The following is a 25,897-nucleotide window of genomic DNA, read 5'->3' as shown; positions in this document are numbered from 1 at the left end:
TTTCAACCAGCTATAAATGAGAGGGAAAGCTACAAAAAGCAAAATCTTTGGAATTAGTGTTTGCGACTATAACAGAAGGGGCACCTTTGAGTGTACACCATGTAGAAGAATCTGTGGGGCTGTGATATGGTGTTTTCAGTTACAATTACTCATTACTGACTTTATGCATGGGACTAAATGAAAAAATAAAGCTAAAATTTGCGATTGGTGGCTATCCAGAATCAACAAAATAATTAGATAGTTATCATTGTTTGGATCCTAAGTTTTACCACCAGAGATTCTAAGCTTTAGATTTTGCATAGGTCCATATTAGGATTTAGAATACTCAAAATTGTTTTGGTTGTTTTATCTTTTAGCTGTAACACAAATTTTACTATAGAAGTTTTTAATATTTTATTTTTAACAAGTCCTTGACTATTTTAGAGAACTATGCGTGTTCATTCTTAATCATTAAGAATATTAGGTCACTAACCTGCTTTAAACATTATTAATGAATTCTTCCCCAAATAGAAGCCAGTTGTTTCCTTTCTTAGCCATTAACACAATGTTGTCAAGAAATTTATTATCTCGGAAATGTCTTCCAATAGGTAGTTTTCTTCATTGGAAAAAGTTTACATTACTATATGTTTTCTATCTACTATCAGAGTGATCAAAGCGTGGAGAAACTGATTCCCTGGGAAAAGATGACTTGTTGATGTGCAGATTGGTAATCTATCTGTAAATGAGCAGGGGTTTTTTCCACACAGGCTGAAGAGATACACAACAGACCATCCTTACAACATATATCTTTAATTAAATTTATATTGGTGGGTTTAAAAAACATTAAGTGAGAAGATGATAGCTAGGGAAATAAGGTATCCTGTGAGTATTTATAACAAAATATTAAAAATTTAAAAAGAATAAGAAACATCAATTGGCTTTTTGTAACTTAAAAGAGACTAACCAAGTGTTGTTTCCCAGTTTTGTACGAGCAGAGGCCACAGGAGGATTCTTACATAAGAAGCACAGGGAAAAGAATTGTTAATTCTGCGTGTGTGTTTTTGTTTCTCAGAATTGTTTGGAAGAACTTTGTCCAGTCAGAAATGAGTAAAAACAAGATGTAAGAAACATTAAAACAGGGGGCATATGGTCTTAAGAGATAATCTTGGAGAATATAGCAAAAGACAAATTGCTCCATTAGATATTATAATTTGGTATGTAACATGAACATTTAAAATTCTGATTAAAGTGACTAAAAGGGTTTGTTTTTTAAAAAAAATCAAAACAGAACTTACGGGATAAAACTCAAAATAAATTTACTCTCAGTAGTAACTTGATGTAGGAATATAAGTCCTCTCACTTTGATAAACATGAATATAAAATATTGCTGTCTGTATTCTAGGGTTTCCTACATTTTCTGTAAAGAGTGATTCATGCTATGTCATATGTAAATGACTCAACATTTTGAGCTAAAAGGCTGTTCACAATATACACATTCTTTACTTACAAAGCAAAATAAGCTTAACACCTTTATATTAAAAACCCGGGATACAGCAGGATTAGTAGCACCGTGAAAAATAATTCTTCCCACAAACTGCAGTCTTTTATTTTACTCAATGTGACTCTTCTCTTAATTGAATTTTTAATGTACCATTTTAGTAACTGGGCAAAATATATAATTTTCATCTTATAATTCTTGGAGAAAGTCATTCTGGACCCAAAAAGTAAATTCACTTCCTTATTTCTTTAGTAGAAAAATAATAGAGACTTTGCTCTGGCGCATTGCTGAGGTACATCTGAATCTTGATGGTTACTAGTCAGCATGTTATCTTGGTCATATATAGTAGCACCATTGACGGCAGCAGTAGTAAAGTTGGGGACAATGAGACACTGCATCCTAGGAATTTTATATATTTATATATATATCACATTTTAAAACACAAAAGGAATTCTTCAAAATGTTATGTCCTCTTCATGCACACTTGACATCGGCTAATTCGTGTCCTCAAGTCTCCTGCTTTCAGCGTTTCTGACTGAGGTTTACTGGGAAATAAGAAATAAGACAATCAGATCCACATTTTCTGGTATTTCAATTCTGTTACTGGTTCAAATTTATAACTAAACTTTTTTTTGTGTTAAGTAGCTCTCTTGGTGACTTAATGGTTTACTTTTCAGCAATATGATCTAATGCAGTGACTAGTATGGTTTAAGAGCCATTAGTGGTCATAGATATTTTGTAACGATTCTCCCCACCACTATTATCTTTGTATATTTGTGTCTCCCTCTCATTTTCTATCTTTTTCTCTTTCTCTCATACATTTTTCTAATATTCACAGGATGAGGGAAATCTGGGCAACTGATGATGTTATGATAGATAACAAGGACCATAAGAAAAATACCAAGTAGTGATAACTCAAAAGCAACACATAAAAATAAATTTAAACTGAAAAAAATCAATAGAATGAAGTATCCTGAGGTACATACATTACGTATGTCTTGCTCATTCAAACACTTAAATGAGAATCTTTAAAATATCCTGGGAAAGGAGACCACTGGACTGAGAGGGAAAAGACAGACTGTAACTTCAATTCCTGGGGTGGCCTCAATCTAGTTGAACAGCTGCTGACTTATTAGGAAGGTCACATAACCTTTCTTTATCTCTGTTTCATTATTGAAGGATTACTACTAAGCTATCACAAACCAAACTCACCTAATATTAATAATCAAGTCTGTTTTTCTGACCTGAGTCATGTATATGAGAAGAACAAGCAAGAATAAAGTACACAATCCAATAAATTCCTAACATTTGTTGAGGATAAACCATCCATAAATTGTCTCTTTCTTCCCTAGCATCTCTGAAGGAAGCTTTGGACCTGAATTAAAGCTATAAGCACTTTACCTGAACATGTCTGACACATCTACAGTTGCCAGCCAAAAGCTGTAGGAGTTGGCATAGTAGTTACAGGTACCCCTCCCATGACATTCGATGAAGGGAGCTGAACGAAACTCTTCCAAGCAGGAACCAGGGGAGGCTAGGGCTTGACCTGAGCCTTCTGCCCCTGCACTTGTATGCTATAAAAGACAAGGAAAAATGTGCCGCAATACCCATGTGCCATAATAGCTTAGTGAATATCCAAAGATGTGTGCTGAGCTTGGCCAAATTCAAATCTAGTGAAGGAACAGGCCCAGAGGTAAGACAATAGTATCCACACCAAGGGTAGTCAAAAAAAAGTAATAGGCAGATTATGAAAATATGTTACAAAAAATGTGTGAGGGGGAACACAGTGCTTGGATAGAAGCTGTTTGAAGTTTAAGCTTCTTATTATGCAAATGACAGGGATTCCTCATATTGGGAAGAAATGTAGATGGAATGGACAGTCAGCTATGATGACAAATGCAAGGAAGAGTGTAAAATACCATCATGAAGGAATAACCAATCCACAGAGAATCCCATCCCTGAGGACAATGGGGAATCTGGATCGTCTGACTGTGAACTGCGATCACCACAGCTGGAGCTTCACATACTGCACATCTGGTAAAGGAAAAGGAGAAGGAACATAATCTACAGAGTGAGCATGTGAGAAGTAGCCATCCTGCTTCATTGGAAGCCTTCTTAGTATGGAAGCCGATTAATGTCTCTTCCAATGATCACAAAAGGTGAAAAAATGCACTTTGAGGATTGCATTTGCTAAGTATTGTCTCCCAGTATACATAATAAACTGTAAACTTTTTTCAAAAAACTGCAGAACCAGTGCAATGGCCTTTTAATATTCCATTATGCCCTAAATGTCTATTCATACTTGCTATAGTCAATGCCTCAATTGCCGTAAGAGTTTGGTTTGGTGTATTGCACATACTACTTGTTGTCAAAGTACTCAATTGGAGGGGAGGCATTTAGTAATGCTGAAACTGTGGTAAGAACAATGTCAGAAAGACTGGAAAATATAAGAAACAGACACTTTCTCAATCTCTACTCATTATTCTTGGTCCAAAGGACATTTATAAACATTTGACTATATCTGGAGAAGTACACCATATCCAGAATGCTGGGCAGGTACCCAGGCACTTGGAGATGTGGCTGAAATCTACAAAATCCAGTAAAATAGCAACAGAATGAATATAGCTGAGACTTCCATATCTTTAATAAAAAACATGAGTGGACCTCTTGACATATTACTGAGGCCAGTTTTGCAGTTTACCTAACAAAATAGTTAATACATTTAGACAAGCTTTTACTACCAAGAGTTGGGACTGACAAAATTGTACACACACACACACACACACACACACACACACCCAAATTCCCAAAGGATTCAGGAAAATGTATTAAAAAGGGCACCATGAATTTGCTACTAAGGCTGAACCAGCTTTAATCTTTATATTTACTATCAAAGGAACAAGAATTTCCAGCAATTCATCCTTTATGGTTATTGAAATCCTGGGTCATGATCAGAATAAAAACGGCAATAACCAACATTCCTAAGAGATTGAGTTAAACTAGGTTTCAAAATGGCAAAACTCTAAGAGATTTCTATTAATGGTATCACCCTCCTCTTAGTTACTCATGCTCCAAATCTCAGCTACCACCTTCTTCCCATAGCTAATCAACTGTCAAATCCTATCTAGCCTAATAATGTGATACATGTACCCCACTGTGAGTTCCAATTTACTCACATCAGGGCTATAGCAATACCCTTCAATCCAACTGGTCTCTCTACCTCGAGACTATCCCTTTTGTAATCCATGTTACACATTGATGGCACTATAATCTAACCTGAAGTGTAGCTCTAAAATATTTCAGGGCTCCTTGTTACATATCAAATAAACTTTAAACTACAATTTGGTACAGAAGGCCTTCTACCATCTGGGCCCAAGCTAACTTTACAATCTTTTCTCCCAACATAACCTTTACATACTACATCCTAGACACATTATTTTATTACCCATTGTCATTTATCTGCCTAGTGTATATCTCCCCTTTATAACTGCCTGTGCCTCAAGTCCTTCTAGTCATTCAAGGACTGACCAGTTCAAGACATATTTTTTCCATATGGTCATCCCACATTTCTCCAGTTGAAACTAAACATCTCTTTCCCTATGTTTTCATAACATTTTTATTATATCTATTATAGAACTTAGCCCAAATCTGATATATATTAGACAAATTTATGTAATAAATAATTACTACACTGTGCGTTATCTGGCTATTACACTATGTCTATCATGGGGGCCTGGTCAAAAGCAGACCCCCAATAAATATGAGTCAAACTAAATACTTAATTGAATATTAAGAGGTACCTCTGTTCTACCTAACCTAGGAGGAATATCATCAGATTGTTAGCTTTGGACTCAAATCTGACTAGCTAACTAACTGGGGATTGGTAAAAGTCACAGCTAAATCAATGCCTTACCGACTAATGAATGGCTGGATGCTCTGGCCCTTTAGGGGTTGCATGCTCATTGGCATGGGCTCTGGGGTAGAGAGCCAGTAAGAATAGTCATTTCTTGAAGCAAAGTTGCAAACATTATTGATGTTGCAGAACATGAAAGGCATGGTACTAAAGCGACGAAGGCAGCTGCCAGCCGTCCCTAGAAAGATTTGGAGAGAAAACAGTAAAGGACTGCGTGATAATGATACTTTGCTTTCTTCTAAAACAATAGCAAACAGCCTTTCAAGGAAACTTGCCAGCCTTTCATAGGTAATAAATATACTATATTTCTTAAGTCTAAGATTTACTCATATTTTAACATTTATAAAATTAGGATGTGTTTAATAAAGTATGTTAATATTTATTGTGGTAGCTCATTATATATTCCCTAATGCTGTTTTTAAACTAGTGATGCATCTTATAAACAATGGTGTCTTATGGAGAATATTTAGTAATTCATTGTGTACAAGTGAAGGACACATACTGAGTCCTTACGATATCTTATCAATATTTCGTGCTCCAGGCTGCCCTCTCTTCTTCTAAGACTTCCTCAGTATGTATCTTGTGTGAATCTGCAATCTTCTTAGGCCTAGGGACAATAGTAATGCTGGCCAGTGTGCACAGCCACCACAGTCAGGTTTGAAGAATACGTAAAAAGGAAAAAAATAAGACAGGAAGGAAAGATGTGAGGGGAAAACAAACAAACCAAAAAAAGAAAGAAACTAATCTTTGAAATTCAGAGCTAGTAGGGACAAGAGAGGTTATCTTTACTTGTGATCAAGCCTTTCTTTTCTCATTTACTTACAAAAGAATGATGAAAAATGCACTCTCTTACACTTTTGAAAGTTAACATATCTAAAGTTTTGATATCTAAATTTCATCGTAAGTTTAAATTGATACTGTGCCAGTATTAAGATTTTAGCTATTGTCTCTCAGCTTCACACCCACCCTTCTGTATTCCACTTTGTAATAGCAGGGACTGGGAATTTGCAAACCACATTTCTACCTTGCCAGCTTTCATTTATGGTGTTTTGTGAATATTGATATCTAAGAACAAACTTTTATATCACTCTTTTAAATGCATCCAATATAATGATCTGAGATCTAACATTAACCATTATAGAAAATATATAAACTTGTCTTTAGCAGTTGGAAATTATACATTGTTCCTTCTACATTTAAAAATTATATTTCCATTCCACTTTTCTCACACAGTTTTTTCCTAAGGTAACATATTTTTATTTTTGAAGGTTTTTTATTGATCATGCTATCATATTTCTCAAAAATTAATATTGAATATACCTTTTTAAAACTTTCTGTGACTATAAGACTTTACATGTTAAATGTTTTATTTTGACCTGTCATTGTTATTAATTCACAACTGATAAAAATATATGTATTATAAATTTTTATATAATTATTACAAAAAAACTTTTATTAGAAACGTATTTCTTAGAAGGTTGGATTAAAAGTGAATTACAGAGCTTGAGTTAATGGAGACTTTAACAAAACCATTAATTTTTTATTTGTGCAAAATTATGGGGCACATGAACATTTTTTTTATGTATATAATCCATAGTGATCAAGTCAGGGTATTTAGGGTGTCCATCACTCATGTACAATATATTTTTTAAGTATAGTCATTCTCTTCTGCTATCAAATATGGAATTAATTCCTTCTATCTTACTGTATGTTTCTATCCCTTAACCCACTTCTCTTCATCCTCCCCATTCCCCACACTTACCCTTCCAAGTCTCTGCTACCTGTCTTTCCACTCTCTGCCTCCATGTGTTCAAATTTTTAGCTCCCATATATACGTGAGAACATGTGATACTTGTTTTTTTTGTGCCTGGCTTATTTCACTTAAGATAATGACTTCCAGTTCCAACCATGTTGCTGCAAATGACATGATTTCATTTTTTATATGGCTGAATAATATCCCATTGTGTATATATACCACATCTTCTTTATCCATTCATCCTTTGTTGGATACTTAGGTTGATTCCATATCTTTGCTATTGTGAATAGTGCTACAATAAACATGTCAATGTAACTATCTCTTTGATATACTATTTTCCTTTGGGTAAATATCCAGTAATGGGATTGCTGGATCTAATGGTAATTGTATCTTTAGCAAAGCTGTTATTTTGAATTATCCCTTTGAATTTGTCTGTCAGAGGTTTTCATACTTCAAGGCAAGGTGCAAGAGTATGACTCTTACAAAGTGGGGAATGCATGACAGTGAAAGGAGACATGGGAAAGGAGATTGCCCAAAGCACATCTGCTAAAGTCAGATTGACTTTAGGAGAAAATACATATAAAAGTCGAGGAGTTGAAATTTGATTTTTAAAAAATAATGCCTCTGTGCATCATGGAAATTCTTCATATATTCAAAGGGGTATGCTTATCTCAGACTGAAGATGACTGATAAAAGACCAATAGATCTTAAACCTGTATTATCAGAATTATTTGGAATTTTTATACAATGGATTTGGCATAGGACTAGGAGTCTTAAAAAATTCCCTAGGTTGAAAATCATTGATTTAGTCTAATTTATCCCTTTAAAAAACTCGTTAAGAAAAACCTGACTGACTCACAGTCATGTAAGAGTGAACAACATGGGAAAATTTAAAAAGAAATGGATTTAGAATTGGCAGGTGTTACCTCCATCACTTTCTAACTGTAAGTTATTTAACCTATTAGCCAGTCTCTTTGTGCATAAAATGAAAAAGCAGAATATTTATATACATTTTTCTTAATCATAGTTGTGTAAATTAAATTAGACAATGGACATGAAAGTGCTTTGTACATTATAAAGTAATTTAAAAAAACCTATTCTACTGCCTAATTTGGGACAGAGCTGAAAATATCCAGTCTCGTAAGGAAAAGAAAGGTAAATAAAAGGAAGGCCCATAATGATGGAAGTATCTGGAGTATCTGGTTGCACCTGTGGCTGCCCACAATGATGCAGAATTCTGGGTTATAGTCTCCAAATTTTCGAAGAGAGAGTGATCCCATATACTCCCAATGCCCTCTATACCCCATAGTTATAAGACTTTAATAGACTAATGGTTCTCAGTATGTTTTTCTTTTCTCCCAGACAGAAAAGCTTTAGTATTTAATCCATCTTCTCTGTCTTCTTTCTTACATCCTATAATCCTTCCACTAATTCAACACAGACTGCATTTATTCGATCAGGAGGTAATTGTTTCTTTAACATCAAAGTGACAGCTGCCTGTATCTTTGCTTAGTCATCAAGATACTTCCAATGTGATCCTTGTGTGAGCCCCAGCAGAGCCTCTGCAATCCAGGACCATTCCTAGGATCTTGGGCTCTGTCATGGCCTTCCTGTGTCTGAGGCCTAAACTGTACCAGAGTCAGGGCCAGTTTATAGATTCCAAATCTGATTGTTCTTATTAGAGAAAATACATGGATTCTGAAAAGTTATAATTACATGCTGATAGCAGATTCCATCTTCTAACTGCATTACATTTTTGAATTTCATAGTGCTCAAAACTTATAATGGTTCCTCTGTTGACCTGATAGGTTAGGGATTTGAAGTTTAAAGTTTGATTATAAGTCTGACAGTGTAGAGAGAATGAACAAAAAAGAAATTTATAGGAGAAAGACTAGAGAAAATTACCTGAAGATATTAAATTAAATTAATTATTTAGATATTTATTATTCGATTAAATTATGGAAAGATAATTTAATTACTAATTTAATGAAGATTTGTCAATTATAAAATTTAAAAAGAGGTAACCCAGTGAAAAGAAGAAAGAAAAGTAGCAGAGGAAAGTTGAAAAGGAGAAAAAGGAAATATAAATGGAAGAAAAAAAAAAGATGGAAAAGAAAGCTATTGGGCAAACCCTTACATTATTTGGTTTCATAAAATGGCCTATGACCACTGACTTACATGTAAGTGAATATCCTTACTCTGGTGGGCCAGAACTGGTGTGGCCATATGCCTTGGAAAAATAGGGAGTAAAGCTGACCTCCGGGGTCTCTGCTGCTGCAGAACCATTTCCACAGAATGAATGGCCCAGACAATGAGATCTCAGGAAGCTTCTCATCATAGAGATCCCAGAAACTGGGAGCCCAGACTATCTTCTTAAATGTCTTTATGGAGGCAAAGGGGATAGTCAGTCTTAAAATAGGCAGCCCTGCCGGGTGCGGTGGCTCATGCCTGTAATCCCAACACTTTGGGAGGCAGAGGTGGGCAGATCACGAGGTCAGGAGTTCGAGACCAGCCTGGCCAACATGGTGAAACCCCGTCTCTACTAAAAATACAAAAATTAGCCAGGCATGCTGGCGGGCGCCTGTAATTCCCAGCTACTTGGGAGGCTGAGGCAGAAGAATTGCTTGAACCTGGGAGGCAGAGGTAGCAGTGAGCTGAGACCATGCCATTGCACTCCAGCCTGGGCGACAGAGCGAGGCTCCGTAACAAAAAAAAACAACAACACAACAACAACAACAACAAAATGCAGCCCCAGGTAAGACAATGGGACTTCAACATCCAAAGTCAGAATTCCAGGAAAAGAATTCATGGGGATGGAAGAGTCCTTGAGAGTGATTTAGTCCCCTCATCCCATCAACCTAGCTGTCCACCCCAGTATAGAGAAGATACATGGGAACACCTTAAATGAACTGGATTTTGTACAGAAATGTCATACTTTATATAGCTTTAAATGACTCCAGTAATACTTTATAAAGCTAAGGCACTTATTTTAAGAACTACAAACTAGCATAATTAAGCAATGACCTTACTTTCTTTGATCTATGAACCAAGATTCTCTTCAGAACTTATGAACTTGATGAAGACCAGTTTCAAAGATGAGGTAACTATCTCCCATGAATTATAAACACTGCACACTCAAGCAGCTGCTATACTGCAAAGAGCCCAGGGAAACTGTTCCCTTAATAACTAATCTAACTAAAAGTAAATGTGGCCTTTTTGAAATGATCTGCTTTAGGCCAAGAATTGTACCTCACAAGAGCTAATTAATGCTTTTAGTTTAAGGTTAAATATTATTTATTTAAAAATCATAGTGAATATATTCAGTTGCCTTTGACATGGTTTTCAATTCGGAAGCCCCAAAAGAATAGAGAGAGGCACTTTGGCCAAGGCTACTCTAGAACCCAACAGGATTTCTGAAACAAAAACAAAAGGCACAGTAGGAAATTAGATATTGATTATCTCACCCAAGTCTTGACCGTGGGCTCTTTTATTTCCTTGTACATACAGGAGAGAAAAGCCTTCATAGACCTGAAGTGTTCCCTGCGGGCATTGTGGTGCATCCGTTGTCTGGCTGTGGCGTGTAATAAGAAATCCATGTGCAACAGAGGTGGTTCCAGGGGGACCTGGGGGACCTTGCAATCCATCTGGACCAGGGGGACCATCCAAACCACGGGTACCTATTTCCACGAAATAATCAGTATACAAGATTAAGTAAGCTCTGATCCACTCTTATGGGTATTGACAAAACATTATGACCTCATTTGACTAGTTAATTTATTTGATATTTATAGAGTGTCTATAAAGGCATTGTCAGATATCATGGGCTAGGAGACAAATAAAATATGCTTATTTGGAGAGTCTGTATGTTATTTAGTCTCTTGTACTAAAAGAATCTGAACCCCATGGTCAATTTTCAGCCTGCTGTTTTGTTCATCAATGAGAAAGGAAGGGTGTGGTTGCCATCAATCTGCCAGCTTCATTGCTGAAAAACATTTTCCTTTGAATCCGTCTGGGGGAATTATTCTCAGGCATACCTTTTTGTGTAGAGAACAGGCAGGGCATTCTAAAGAAGTATTTTCAAAATGCCCATTTTCAATCCACCACTGGCTTCCCTTCCTGATTTAGCCTCTTGGTTTGAGTTCATTTAATAATTTTCTGTATATACAGGCCTTTGGACAGTCTGTGTATACATTTTCATTTTAGGGAAACTTCACAGAAACACTTGTGATGAAGATGACACTAACTTGTTATTTCCCTAGAAATATAGCATTAATGAAATGTCAGGGCATTGACTCTAGGAAGGCTATAGGTATTACCACTCTGCTGTGTTGCCACTGATATTTGAAATACAAACTCTTTATGTTTATTTATTAGAGTCATATTTATATAATCTAGAGTTGTTAACATATATAATGTATGATCCTCTATTTCTATTTTAGAAACCTTAACATTAAAGTATTTTTTATTTCAAGTTGACTCAAATTCTTTCTGGAAGTAGGTTGAGTACAGATTGAAAATCTAATAGATACCAGACTCAATATTATCAGGAGCACCTATTAATGCTCCTAATATCAATTTATCATCTCAATATGAAACTTCACCATGACTCTTAAAGGTCTATGGCAATCACTTAAACTGTTCATTTATATTTGCTGCTCTTTATGAAAGAAATTACAGCCTACTGCGATATTTTCAAATGTGGAAATATTCACAATAGTTTCAAGATGGTCAAAGGATTTAAATCAACATATTGAAAATTTGCTGAACAAGTAAGTACAGTGAGTGCTTGGAAAATTCAACTGAGTTTTCCACTGCTCTAAACACAAATAAAAGCAATCTTGTATGCTTCTCTTATAGTGACAAATCTCCTTATTATGTGCTTTCCTATTTTCCTCAGGTCCACATTCACCAGTCAGCTATGCTAACATCAAGAGAAGATCTCACAGCTCTAAGTGGAGGCCCTATGTCCAGAGGTCTCCCAGACTCAAAGACTTTCCCTCCACCAACAGCATGTTTTACTTGTCTTACCTGGCTGTCCTGGCAGACCTGGGTCTCCTTTGCGCCCTCCTGCACCATCAAAGCCAGGGAGTCCATTGCGTCCAGGATCTCCTGGAGGGCCAGTTGGACCTACAGGAAAAGAATGAGGCATTCAAATATGAGTAGAATATTTTCACATCTGGACAGATCTAGGAGACATAAGGTTCTCGAGACACTGAATTCACAATTTGGTTTTGTCTTAAATCCAGAAAAAAAAAGAGATAACTCAAGTCCAGGACCAAAGAAGCCAACAAGGATTTAGCTTTAGTTTTAAACAATCCATTTGCTTCTGGGATGCTTTTAATGGAGTTGTGTTCTCTTTGTCTTCAGAATCAGACAAGAATGTAAGTCCCAACTTTCGTTTTCTATTCCACCATAAGTTACTGCCAGGTATACTTTGTTTTTGATAAGACTGTCACTTGATCACTTAATAAGAGCAAAAGACTGAAGTTAGTTCTAGCTTTCTTTTATAATGATTAATGAAAGTTGGCTATAAGCGTAGAGTCAAATGGCCAGCTAGACACCAGTTAGTTTAAAAGACAAGGGGCTTCACAGTGGGAAACTGATAGCCCACCAAATCAGCCTTCAATCTTTCTGCTGGATGATGTACAGAAAGCACCAGATCTTAAATGCATTTTCATTTCATTATAAATTTTTCTAACATTAATTAGTTGTTCAAATTGGAACAGCCAGAGGGGCTAACAGTAACCTGACATAGTCTAAAAGAAATTCAACCATGAGAAATTAACACTTTCAAGAAAAAAGAAAATGGAACTTGTGGTGGTCTGGTATTCTACTAGTTGCTTAGACTCCTATTGTCAGAGACAACCTCTGACATGTAAAAGGAGAACTAGGGAAATGTTCTCCAATGAATAAGCCTTAAAAGAATGATCTGCATAGGAGTGGTGAGAGAGGGCATCCTTGTCTTGTGCCGTTTTCAAAGGGAATGCTTCCAGCTTTTGCCCATTCAGGATGATATTGGCTGTGGGTTTGTCATAAATAGCTCTTATTATTTTGAGATATGTTCCATCAATACCTACTTTATTGAGAGTTTTTAGCATGAAGGGCTGTTGAATTTTGTCGAAGGCCTTTTCTGCATCTATTGAGATAATCATGTGTTTTTTGTCATTGGTTATGTTCATGTGATGGGTTACGTCTATTAATTTGTGTATGTTGAACCAGCTTTGCATCCCAGCAATGAAGCCGACTTAATCATGGTGGATAAGCTTTTTGATGTGCTGCTGGATTTGGTTTGCCAGTATTTCCTTGAGGATTTTCGCATTGATGTTCATCAGGGACATTGGACTGAAATTTTCTTTTTTTGTTGTGTCTCTGCCAGGTTTTGGTAACAGGATGACGCTGGCCTCATAAAATTAGTTAGGGAGGAGTCCCTCTTTTTCTATCATTTGGAATAGTTTCAGAAGGAATGGTATCAGCTCTACTTTGTACCTCTGGCAGAATTTGGCTGTGAAGCCGTCTGGTCCTGGACTTTTTTTGGGTGGTAGGCTATTAATTACTGCCTCAATTTCAGAACTTTTTATTGGCTTATTCAAGGATTTGACTTCTTCCTGGTTTAGTCTTGAGAGGGGGTATGTGTCCAGGAATTTATCCATTTCTTCTAGATTTTCTAGTTTATTTGGGTAGAGGTGTTTATAGTATTCTCTGATGGTAGTTTGTATTTCTGTGGGATCGGTGGTGATATCCCCTTTATCATTTTTTATTGTGTCTATTTGAGTCTCTCTTTTTTTCTTTATTAGTCTTGCTATCAATTTTGTTGATCTTTTCAAAAAACCAGCTCCTGGATTCATTCATTTTTTGAAGGGTTTTTTCTGTCTCTATCTCCTTCACTTCTGCTATGATCTTAGTTATTTCTTGCCTTCTGCTAGTTTTTTAATTTGTTTGTTCTTGCTTCTCTAGTTCTTTAATTTTGATATAAGGGTATTGATTTTAGATCTTTCCCGCTTTCTCCTGTGGGCATTTAGTGCTATAAGTTTCCCTCTAAACACTGCTTTAGCTGTGTCCCAGAGATTCTGGTACATTGTGTCTTTGTTCTCATTGGTTTCAAAGAACTTATTTACTTCTGCCTTAATTTCTTTATTTACCCAGTAGTCATTCAGGAGCATGTGGTACAGTTTCCATGTAGTTGTGCGGTTTTGAGTGAGTTTCTTAATCCTGAGTTCACTCCTATTCAACATAGTATTGGAAGTTCTGGCCAGGGCAATCAGGCAAAATGAAGAAATAATGGGTATTCAATTAGGAAAAGAGTAAGCCAAGTTGTCTCTGTTTGCAGATGACATGATTCTATATTTAGAAAACCTCATTGTCTCAGCCCAAAATCTCCTTAAGCTGATAAGTGACTTCAGCAAAGTCTCAGGATACAAAATCATTGTGCAAAAATCACAAGCATTCCTATACACCAATAATAGACAAACAGAGAGCCAAATCATGAGTGAACTCCCATTCACAATTGCTACAAAGAGAATAAAATACCTAGGAATACAATTTACAAGGGATGTGAAGGACCTCTTCAGGCAAAACTATAAACCACTGCTCAAGGAAGTAAGAGAGGGCACAAACAAATGGAAAAATATTCCATGCTCATGGATAGGAAGAATCAATATCATGAAAATGGCCATACTGCCCAAAGTAATTTATAGATTCAATGCTATCCCCATCAAGCTACTATTGACTTTCTTTACAGAATTAGAAAAAAACTACTTTAAATTTCATATGGAATTAAAAAAAGAGCCCATATAAACAAGACAATCATAAGCAAAAAGAATAAAGCTGGAGGCATCACGCTACCTGACTTCAAACTATACTACAAGGCTACAGTAACCAAAACAGCATGGTACTGGTACCGAAACAGATATATAGACCAATGGAACAGAACAGAGGCCTCAGAAATAATGCCACCCATCTACAACCATCTGATATTTGGCAAACCTGACAAAAACAAGCAATGGGGAAAGGATTTCATATTCAAATGGTGTTGGGAAAACTGGCTAGCCATACATGGAAAACTGAAACTGGACCCCTTCCTTACACCTTATACAAAAATTAACTCAAGATAAGTTAAAGACTTAAATGTAAGACCTAAAACCATAAAAATCCTAGAAGAAAACCTAGGCAATACCATTCAGGACATAGGCATGGACAAATACTTCATGACTAAAACACCAAAAGCAATGGCAACAAAAGCCAAAATTGACAAATGGGATCTAATTAAACTAAGGAGCTTCTGCACAGCAAAAGAAACTATCATCAGTTTGAACAGGCAACCTACAGAATGGGAGAAAATTTTGGCAATCTATCCATCTGACAAAGGGCTAATATCCAGAATCTACAAGGAACTTAAACAAATTTACAAGAAAAAAACAACCACAATCCCATCAAAAAGTGGGCAAAGGATATGAACAGACACTTCTCAAAAAAAGACATTTATGAGGCCAACAAACATATGAAAAAAGCTCATCATCTCTGGTCACTAGAGAAATGCAAATCAAAGCCACAGTGAGATATTATCTCACACCAGTTAGAATGGTGATCCTTAAAAAGTCAGGAAACAACAGATGCTGGAGAGGATGTGGAGAAATAGGAATGCTTTTCCACTGTTTGTGGGAGTGTAAATTAGTTCAACCATTGTGGAAGACAGTGTGGCGATTCCTCAAGGATCTAGAACTAGAAATACCATTTGACCCAACCATCCCATTTTGGTATATACCCAAAGGATTATAAATTATTCTACTATAAAGACACATGCCCACGTATGTTTATTGCAGCACTGTTCACAATAGCAAAGACTTGGAACCAATCCAAATGCCTATTAATGATAGGCTGGATAAAGAAAATGTGGCACATATACACCATGGAATACTATGCAGCCATGAAAATTGATGAGTTCATGTCCTTTGCAGGGACAAAACCATCATTCTCAGCAAACTAATACAGGAACAGAAAACCAAACGCCACATGTTTTCACTCATAAGTGGGAGTTGAACAATGAGAACACATGGACACAGGGAGGGGCCCATCACACACCAGGGCCTGTCAAGGGGTAGGGGGGCTAGAGGAGGGATAGCATTAGGAGAAATATCTAACGTAGATGATGGGTTGATAGGTGCAGCAAACCACCATGGCAGGTGTATACCTATGTAACAAACCTGTACATTCTGCACATGTATCCCAGAAATTAAAAGTATAATAATGATAATAAAGATGATCTGCATTGGTACCTGGTAAGCCTTGAGGTCCTTGGGGTCCTGGTAGACCTTTTAGCCCAGGCTGGCCAGGGATTCCTGGAGGACCAGCATCTCCTTTAATTATGATACTCTGTCCTGAAGGACCAGGTAATCCAGGAGGACCTATGAGACAAAACACACAAATTTGAAGGGAAAGAGAAAGGTTACAAGAAATGGAAGCCAAAGTGACCTAAGTTCAGGACAAAAATTGGTGTGAGAGAAACCAGTTTTTGAATTGCTGCCATATCTAACAGAAATCTGTTTAGGAAAACTAAAAATTGAAAAATAATTTTCAATTGAAAAATAAGTTTCTTAGGGTCAGTGTAAAAATTAAGCATATCATCTCTATTTTCAAACCTTGAATCTTACTCAGTTACTACAAAGTCTCATCCATCTGTGTTCAAATCTGTGAACACTGGTGTCAGGGGAAGACAATTTTATTCCCTTACACATCCATTCTGACTCCAACATCATTTGCAGTTTTTGCTTGCTGTGCTTGTCAAGGGACCCTTTGATCTAGTAGGGGAATTTAGCAGATTCCTTATTTCTCAATTTATAAGAAACCTCTATAAGCCTCTTAGGAAAAAGAACTATTTTAATATCGAAAATATTATAAAAAATTCATATGTGACTTGCTCTTGTGATCTGTTCAATTGAATTTGGGGAAGTTAGTATAGAAGCTAATGTCAAGGAAGCATTTTTGTTGATCCTGCATTTATCTTAACTTTAAAAGGTCTGCTATCAATATTATGTTAATAAAATAGAGAATTTAAGAGATTAGTAAATAAAGGCAGAGCCTTGTTTATTTTGCCTCAGTTGTTGGGGACTTAGCCTCCGATGGTCTGGCTGAAAGACAGAATGAAAACTTTCAAATTCTTTAAAGCATCTAAGTATCAGGTATAACTATCTTCAGGAATAAGTCTTACCTGGAGGACCAATAAGTCCCGGTTCCCCCTCAGGGCCAGCTGATCCAGGTACTCCACTGGGTCCTTTCATGCCTGCACAGAAGGTACATACAGTTTTATGGCAAAGCAACAGGGCTACAACCTTTACCCAGTCAAATCAGAAAATGGCTATCTTGTCCCAGAGGAGTTTAATATAAAGGGAAACCACAAAAATCCCTTCAAATACCTGGGAATCCTGGAACACCAGGGAGACCAGGATCTCCTTTCATTCCATTGAGACCCGGCCGGCCAGGATTACCCTGAATAAATAAAATCATTAATGTTACAAAAAAATTGCAGCGAGGGGAGGAAGGTGATTGAGGGCATAAGAATTACATAGTGGCATATAGCACTATTTCTAGAGTCAAACTTCCAAGACTGTAATCTCAATTTTGCCTTATATTAGCTTGTGTGAATTGAGTTGATTATTTAACCTCCTTGATTCATAGTTTTCTCACCTCAAATTTGGAGAAAATAACAGTATTTACTTCATAGGGTTGTGGTGAGAATTAAATGAGACAGTTCATATTGTTAAAATATACCCCTGGCTGACAGACAAAATGAACTTCCCATGGCTAACTGAGGTGCGCAAAGTTAAAACACAACCAACTGGCCGTGGTTGGGTAAGGGAAATGTCACATACCTTGTGTTCTTGGAAAGATGTTGTAAAAGTGTCACAGGATCTCCCTTTGTACAATCAAGTCAAACCACTGCGAAGATAAACTGTGGCTTGAACACACCCCCTGCCCATTGGCCATTTGAAAGAAACATCTGGCAGACTTCTGGCTTTGGTTTTGGAAATCACCTGATCAGGGCTCAAGTATTTCAATCAATCAGAACTGACAAGTCTGAATCCTTCATTTGCATAAATGGACCTGGTTGAGAACATGGGTGAGAACTTTCCCTACTTAAGCCAAACCCTCCCTTTGTTCTTCAGAGATCACACTTTCGCTTGTACTGAAAGCTGTGCCTTCCCAATCCGCAGATTACTTTTTACAGAAAATAAAGCTCTTCCTTTTTCTCCTCTAGATCTCATTGTCTTTTGCTGACAATATTAAGTGCTTAGAAGACTGGTGTGTGGTGTGTACTTAATGAAAGGTAACTATTATTTTATTCTTTCTTTTTTCTTTCTTTTCTATAGAGATAGGATCTCACTATGATGCCCAGGCTGGCCTCAAACTCCTAGGCTCAAACAATCATCCCCCCTCAGCCACCCAACTACAGGAAGAATATAGAATAGCAAGATCATATAGGAGGCTATTGCTCTACTTCAAGTGCAGGACAACGAAGCTTATGTTAGTAAGAATGAAAGAGGAACAAGCCTGGAGCATCTTATTATGAAATAATATTAAAAAGTGCTAAAAAAATAGTTGGAGGGAAGTACATATCAGAAAAACATCAAATCCAGCTTGAAGGGGCTTCCAAATCTGGAACAATGAGAGCATCGAAATAAGTAATGATAGTTTAGAAATTGTAAATTAGTGGAAAACATGAGAAAAATGAGTCAAAAATGATAAGAAATGCATAAGTAAACCAGAGAGAAGGGAGGGCTCTTGCTTACAGTAGGACTGACTAGTATATGTGGAGGTAGTGCTAGAGTTGAAACAACATCATTTTGCCACTATCCCACTAGAGACTGGTTGAGGCAAAATCATTAATAGATGTTAAATCTAAGGGAAATTTTTGATGAGTATTGGTATATTTGCACTATCTTAATGTGCCTTCCTACAGTTTTATTAGTTGCAAGGAAAAACCTAATGATACAGTGGAGAAACTGAGCAACAACTTGACTGGATGATCAAAACTAAAACCACAAATGAGAAGCAGATAGACATCATGGACCTCCTTATCGGTTAGCCTGAGAAGGACACAGAACCACTCATGTAGTATTCCAGCTGGGGATGCATAACCTGAATCTAATTATGAATAAACAGCAGGCAAAAAAGGAATATTCTATTTAAAAATGGGGCTGGTGGTACAATTTCTTAAAAATGTCGAGGTCATGAAAAAAAGAAAATAGACTTAGGAACTGTTTCAGATTAAAGAAGGCTAAAGAGATATGACAATTAAATGCAAAACATGACTTGGCCTGGATCCTGTACTGGAAGAAGAAATGCTAAGAACATTATTAGGTCATTGGACCCAACTGGAATATGAAAGATAGAAATTAATGTATATCTATGTTAAATTTTCTGAAGTTAATAAGTGTACTGTGGTTATATAATTAAAAAAAATTTAGAGACAGGGTCTTGCTATGTTGTCCAGGCTTGTCTCAAATTCCTGGCCTCAAGCAACCCTCCTGCCCCAGCCTCTCAAGTTGCTGGGATTACAGGCTGCAGCCAAGACATTTGGTAAGAATTTTATAAAATATAAACAATCCCATAGCTTTTTATTGTCATCTTATAATAAAACATGAGAATATTTTTAATCTTAAGAAATCTGCATTAAAATATTTAGTGGTAAAGGGGTATAGCAGGTGAAACTTACTCTTGTTTCTGGAAATATGCATATTTATAGGGAGTGAGTAGAGAATGAGTAAACAGAAGTAAATTTTTAAGTCTAGGTAACTGGAAGAATAGTGATGGCATGGGGAAAAAGATTAGATTTTGAAAAGCTTTAAAGACCACTACTTTAAATACTTTTTTTCTGCCATAAAGCAGTCTTCAGAATTAAAAGACAGTCCAGATTGTGTTGACTGCCAAATCCACCAGCAATCATCTTGACCGAATGGAGGCAGTTTTGAGAACCCATAAAGAGGAATGTGACTCTCTGCTCTGGGTCACTCAAACCAACATAGAAAGCACATGAGTGGATATGTTATTATTCTCTTTTTATAGGTGAAGACAGAAACCCAGTGTCTGTTTTCCTCATAGATACAAAGCAGAAGTGTGCAGGGGAGCTGACATTTGACCCTAACTTTATCTAATTTCAAAGCCTAAAAGATGCCTCTATTCACCATAAGTACTTCTCTATGGGTGGATTCATCTATATGCAATGCTCTAATATGCATGTCTCCTTTGCATAAATTTGCTTTCACTGAAATGAAGGCTACTCAAATCCAAATATGCATACCAAAGACTCCAGGTGAAGTATCTTTTCAGGAACTCTGACTATAATACAGCAAAGTCCCTTTAGGAGACTATAGGAAACTTGCCTTCTACTGTCCTTTTAATTCGCCAGTGAGCCACACATAGAACCTTGTCTAGTGAGTGTTAATTAAAATGATGCAGCTTAGAATTCACATTTTGAATACAAACACCCACATTCTTCTCTCATCAGATATCTACTTCCATTTCCTACCTGGAGTCCTGGTGGTCCTTGATCTCCTTTCAAACCAGGCAAGCCAGGTAGCCCAGGTTGGCCTGGATTTCCCTTCTCTCCTTTAATACCTCCATTTCCAGGGAGACCCGGAGGACCTTCTGGACCTGGTAGACCTTAATAATCCACAGCAAATGACGACATTTCAGTATAGTGTTAAGAGTAGCATAAAAGTCAGGCTTTTAAAATATCAGTCATCTTCCTATTAGTTTGCAGAATAAAACCCACACAACATTAAAATATCTAGACCTATGCTGATTCCCTTTCTAATATAAATTGAACTGGATTCTTTTTGTTATGAACACTGATTTGCAGACTCTTTTAGTTTACATTTTATTATATATTAAATTCAATAAAATAACATCTAAAGAAAAAGACTCATGGCTTAACAATGTGTGGCTCTGTAATTCTTAACAAAGAGTTTGACTTAAAGTTAAATTAAACAGAAACTGTAGGGTATTTTCTCAAATTGGAGCATGCATCAGAATCAACTAGAGGGCTTGTTAAAACAGATTCCTGGGCCCACCCCAAGAGTTTTGGATTCCGTAAGACTGAGGAGACTGGTCTGAAGGTAGTGAGTTATCTCAACTGATTGTTCAGTTATAGATTGAACTCCTTGTTCAACTCTTTCCTCCCTTCTCGTTACTGCACTTGACCAGTCTTAAGAATAAATAATTTAGAAAAAAGAGACTTAGGAGAGGCCCAATAATTTGCATTCTAACAAGTGCTTTGTGGAAGCTAAAGCTGCTAGTTCCAGGACCACACTTTAAGTATCACTGCTGTAGGGCAATCAGAAATTCAAGCCATGTCTCATTGTGATTAAAATCAAATTGCTTTATTTGTAAGTAGTTACATTTATTCAGCTTTTATTACTATGCAATACAGATAGCAATTTAAGCAAACTAATTTCATTTTAGTGATATGCTTGATACATAGGAATTTTTTTAAATGTTAGAAATTTATTGAATCAATAAAGTACTTTAAAATTCATTTTTTAAATGTTTTCATATTCTTTACATTTTAAATATTTTTCAAGAAAAATAAAGAATTCTGTATGTATCTTGTGAATAAACAAAATAATTTAAAACAGCATTTTACTTAGCATTTCTACTTTTGCTGTGTTTTTAATTTCTTTTTCTGAATAAAGGTATGAGGTCCATTAAGCAACCAGGGAGATCTTATCATTGGCCAAGTCTTTTGTCACCAGGTGGCAAATAGGTGTTACTTGCTTGCAGAGTGTTCAGTGGCTGAGGCTGAGACTAAGTAATCCTGCCTTAAGAAAATAATTACAAAACCCTAAATAATGAACAGCCAATAGTTAGCATTTACACCTTCTCTCCTCTGGTCATTTCAAATTTTATTGATTTCAACAAAAAATGAAGATATGTAGGGATTATTTTTTGAGGAACTATAATAGGCACTTGTTATGAATTTAGAATAGAGTTCATTCTTATGGACAAAGGGTTGTCTTTTTAATCTAAAATAAAATTCAGACTTTAGTTCCCTTTCCAATACTCTTAAGATTCAGAATCAATGGCAAAATACTAACAAGGCAGAATGACACTGTGATTAAGAACACTGGACTTTGGAGCTAGAATGCTGGGTTACAAATACAGCTCCATTAGTTATTAGCTGTTTGACTTCAGTAAGATTATTAATCTCCTTGGCTTCAATTTCTTCTTCTATAAAATGGAATTAAGAATAGCACCTACTTTAGCAGGTTGTTCCAAGGATTAAATGAGATACAATGTAAAAATTACTTAGCACAGTGCCTGGTATATAGTAGAAGCTATGGAAGGACTTTTTAAAATTATTATTATTTTCTTTATTAGTAAAATTGAAGAAAAAAATCTTAAAATATGAGCATCTTTTTAATCTTTCAGGTATTTCTATGTAATTTCATAATATAACATGACTCTATCTGGCATATGAGAAAGAGGAAGGAGATTTACAATAGTACAACAATTGTTTTACATTTAAACAATTTAACTCATATAGTCACCCTAGCCTGGCAAGCAGTCAACACAGAAATTCCCTTCTCAATCATAACGAAAAGGTTTAGTACATTGTACATTTGAATAAAAAAACAGAACTTCAGTGTTCTAAGCAAACTTGTCAATTTAATCCACAATGTATGATTTGCACTAGAAATTAAGTAGCAAATCAGCTAATTATGAAAAATAAATAAACTGTGAATCAACCTGATAACAATAACAAAGTAAGATGGGAAAAAAAGAAACCTTTTATGACCCTCTACTCCATTTTAAAAGTTATCAGAACACTGTATCATCTGAAATAACCTAAGGCACTGCACTTTTCGAAATTAAAAAAAAATGGGAAACTTGCATGTTAATTCAGACCTGATGTTTAGAGTCCTTCAAATTATGAGTTATTAATTACATAAAGAACATATAAGTTTTATTTTTAACAGTATTCAATAGTATATCTCTGCCATCACTGAAAATAGCCATAAATACACAGATCAGGGCAATCTGAGAAAACAAAATTTTGAGAAAATAAAATCAACATTCAGAGATTACAAATAGGTCATATGCTTGCCTCAATATTTTAATGCAGTCTTGAAGGTAAAAATAAGTGTATTTCCGTTTAAAATTCAACATGTCTTTATGTATTGATTACTTATTATAAACAATTGCAAACACGAAGACCCTAACGTCATTTGAAACTTAATTATAATCAAGTCACATTACCTTCATCAAAATGTTAAAACCCCAGCTTGAGGATAACAGCACTCTTCAATGACTTCTGAATTATAGCAAAAAATTGCATTTCTCTTATCACACACACAAAGCATTAAAAAAAAAAAAAAAAAAAGAATTGACCAGTGAAGAGTCTAACCTTGAAAACCTGGGAAGATCAGAGTTCACCAAAGCCCAAAGATCGATGTTAGCAGTATCAGACATCACACAGTACAAAATAAGATTATGAGTTAGAAGTGGTTCACATTATAGTACAAGTTAAAACAATAATGTTCTTTGCCAGCATTTCTTATACTTACAGCATAATCAGTATGCAAACAGAACCATACAGAAGTATAGAGAGCCAAACTTTTTCAAATAGAGCTTATTCTAAAGGATAAGCTGTTGGTCTTCATTAATCCAGAAAATAGAAAACTCTACTGAAGACATCATGTTAACACTGCTACTGTGGCTTTCCAAAAATTAGCTTCTCAAAACACTAAAGTTGGCTAGATAGTACCATTTCACCAACAGCCTTCAAATTCCTTTAGTAAAGGGGTATTTTTGGATTAATGCTGAAGTTTATCTTGGCTTGTGTTATCTTTTAATAAAAACACCAGGTGCCAATTTCTTGATATGCTTAGACTGCTTCAAGAAGATACAGTTGACTTTAAAGGCCTCATTGGCAATAAATATAAAGATCATGGGTGACAGAATAGAAAAATCAAAACATGAATATACGATGGCCATTACCAACTGTACTTTTGCTTGTATTTGAAAAGCATTTCATGAAGCCACATTCTGATTTTTTTCATAATTCACCAGGAGGCTTTCCTATTACTATTTATTGAATTATTATTATTATTATTATTTGGACAGAGTCTCACTCTGTCGCCCAGGCTGGAGTGCAATGGTGTGATCTCAGCTCACTGCAACCTCCACCTTCTGGGTTCTAGGGATTCTCCTGGCTCAGCCTCCCGAGCAGCTGTGATTACAGGCACCCACCACCACGCCTGGCTAATTTTCGTATTTTTAGTAGAAACGGGGTCTTACCATGTTGGCCAGGCTGGTCTTGAATTCCTGACCTCAGGTGATCCACCCACCTCGGCCTCCCAAAGTGCTGGGATTACAGGCGTGAGCCACCATGCCTGGCCTATTATTATTATTATATTATTATTATAGTACTTGCAATAAGTTACTTAAGGAGAAAAAGCCAATATATATTTGTACAACATTGAACACAAAAATAAAGATTCAACTTTTCCAAGATATGAAGCCTATCAGTGAAAGGGTACTTGAAAATGTTTTGGCATGCAATATCCCACCCCGAACCACAGAAAATATCATATTTACTCTATTATTATTCAATGCACATATTAAGACAGGCTATTCACTATTAAAAGAAGGATCATTAAATAAAAAGATGAAAAGCCTACAAATAGAGCACCCCTTGGTTAGTGTTAATTGACTAAAAACACAATTTTCTTTTCTTACAAGTCTTGCTATGATTTATAAGCACCAAATGTTAGCAGAGAGAATAAATTGTGCTAGAGCAATGAATCCTAGGAGTTGGAAGACCTAGGATCTATTTTTGACTCTGCTACTTAATAACTATATGACTTTGGGCAATTCAATCTTTCTGAGTATGGTTTTTTTACCTGTAAAATGGGAATACTGGTATCTGCCCTAACCTCCCTCACAGGAATGTTTTAAAGATCAAATTCAAGTTTTAAAATACTGGCCTAATGTCTGCCATGTGCAAGGTGCTACAGGAAACACAAAGATGAGCAAGACTCAAACTCTGCCCTTAAGATGCTTACAATAAAAGTACATTATATGATGTAAATTGTGGCATGTCATATAAATAGAAAACATTATCTCCTAATAAAACTTTCAAAGCATTTGATACTTTGAAATTCAGAAAGCTAAATATTGGCTTCTGTTTATTTAAATTGTTTCTAAATCACAGACAGCAAATTAACTCAAGACAATACTTAGAGCAGAGTCTGGCCACAAAATTAGTTAAATAAATTAGAATTCCCAACTAAGACAACTCAGGGTTTGAGTAAAGACATTTTATATATGTGTTTGATATAGAGGGACCAATAACAAGAACTCTCAGCAAAATATTTCACTGAAATATGACATTTCAGCCTGAGTAATTAGCAAGGAAAACTGTGGATCATATCATAGCAAAACTTCTAAGACTCTATTTTAAAAAGCAACATTTTAATGAGCTATATGCCAAGTCAATTTTTTTTTGTATGAGGTTCACAATCCATTATTTTTCAACTGTGTAACAAAGTTAAACTGAAAAAGAAAACAAAACAAAAACCTAAAATATTGTCCATAAGTAGTAATTACTAAAGGTATACTGATGAATTGACTGGTATATTTTAAATTCAGTTTCCACTTAAGGTTGTAGTCTTGCAAAGAAGAAAACATCACAGAGACCAAGTTCCAACAACTATGCAATTTAGAGTACATTTTGTAAATAAGAAATTGTTAAATT

General features: G+C 35.8%; 1 protein-coding gene across 1 annotated transcript in view; it reads right to left on the bottom strand.

Moving 5' to 3' along the window:
* Positions 1-773: 773 nt before the first annotated feature.
* Positions 774-25,897, bottom strand: part of COL4A5 (collagen type IV alpha 5 chain) — a 257,711-nt gene continuing 232,587 nt past the window's right edge. Inside the window, exons 42-51 of the mRNA XM_016942896.4 lie at positions 20,669-20,802; positions 17,556-17,628; positions 17,351-17,422; positions 16,419-16,547; positions 12,175-12,273; positions 10,611-10,823; positions 5,391-5,568; positions 3,397-3,511; positions 2,879-3,051; positions 774-2,022 (exon numbers count right to left, since the gene is read on the bottom strand). Coding sequence (XP_016798385.2) covers positions 1,941-2,022; positions 2,879-3,051; positions 3,397-3,511; positions 5,391-5,568; positions 10,611-10,823; positions 12,175-12,273; positions 16,419-16,547; positions 17,351-17,422; positions 17,556-17,628; positions 20,669-20,802 — 1,268 coding nt within the window. The 3' untranslated portion in view covers positions 774-1,940. The remainder of the gene's footprint in view (positions 2,023-2,878; positions 3,052-3,396; positions 3,512-5,390; positions 5,569-10,610; positions 10,824-12,174; positions 12,274-16,418; positions 16,548-17,350; positions 17,423-17,555; positions 17,629-20,668; positions 20,803-25,897) is intronic.

This window comes from Pan troglodytes, chromosome X (assembly GCF_028858775.2).
Source record: "Pan troglodytes isolate AG18354 chromosome X, NHGRI_mPanTro3-v2.0_pri, whole genome shotgun sequence".
Taxonomy (NCBI): Eukaryota; Metazoa; Chordata; class Mammalia; order Primates; family Hominidae; genus Pan; species Pan troglodytes.
Note: the sequence above shows the minus strand (reverse complement) of the source record. Positions and strands in the feature narration are given on the sequence as shown.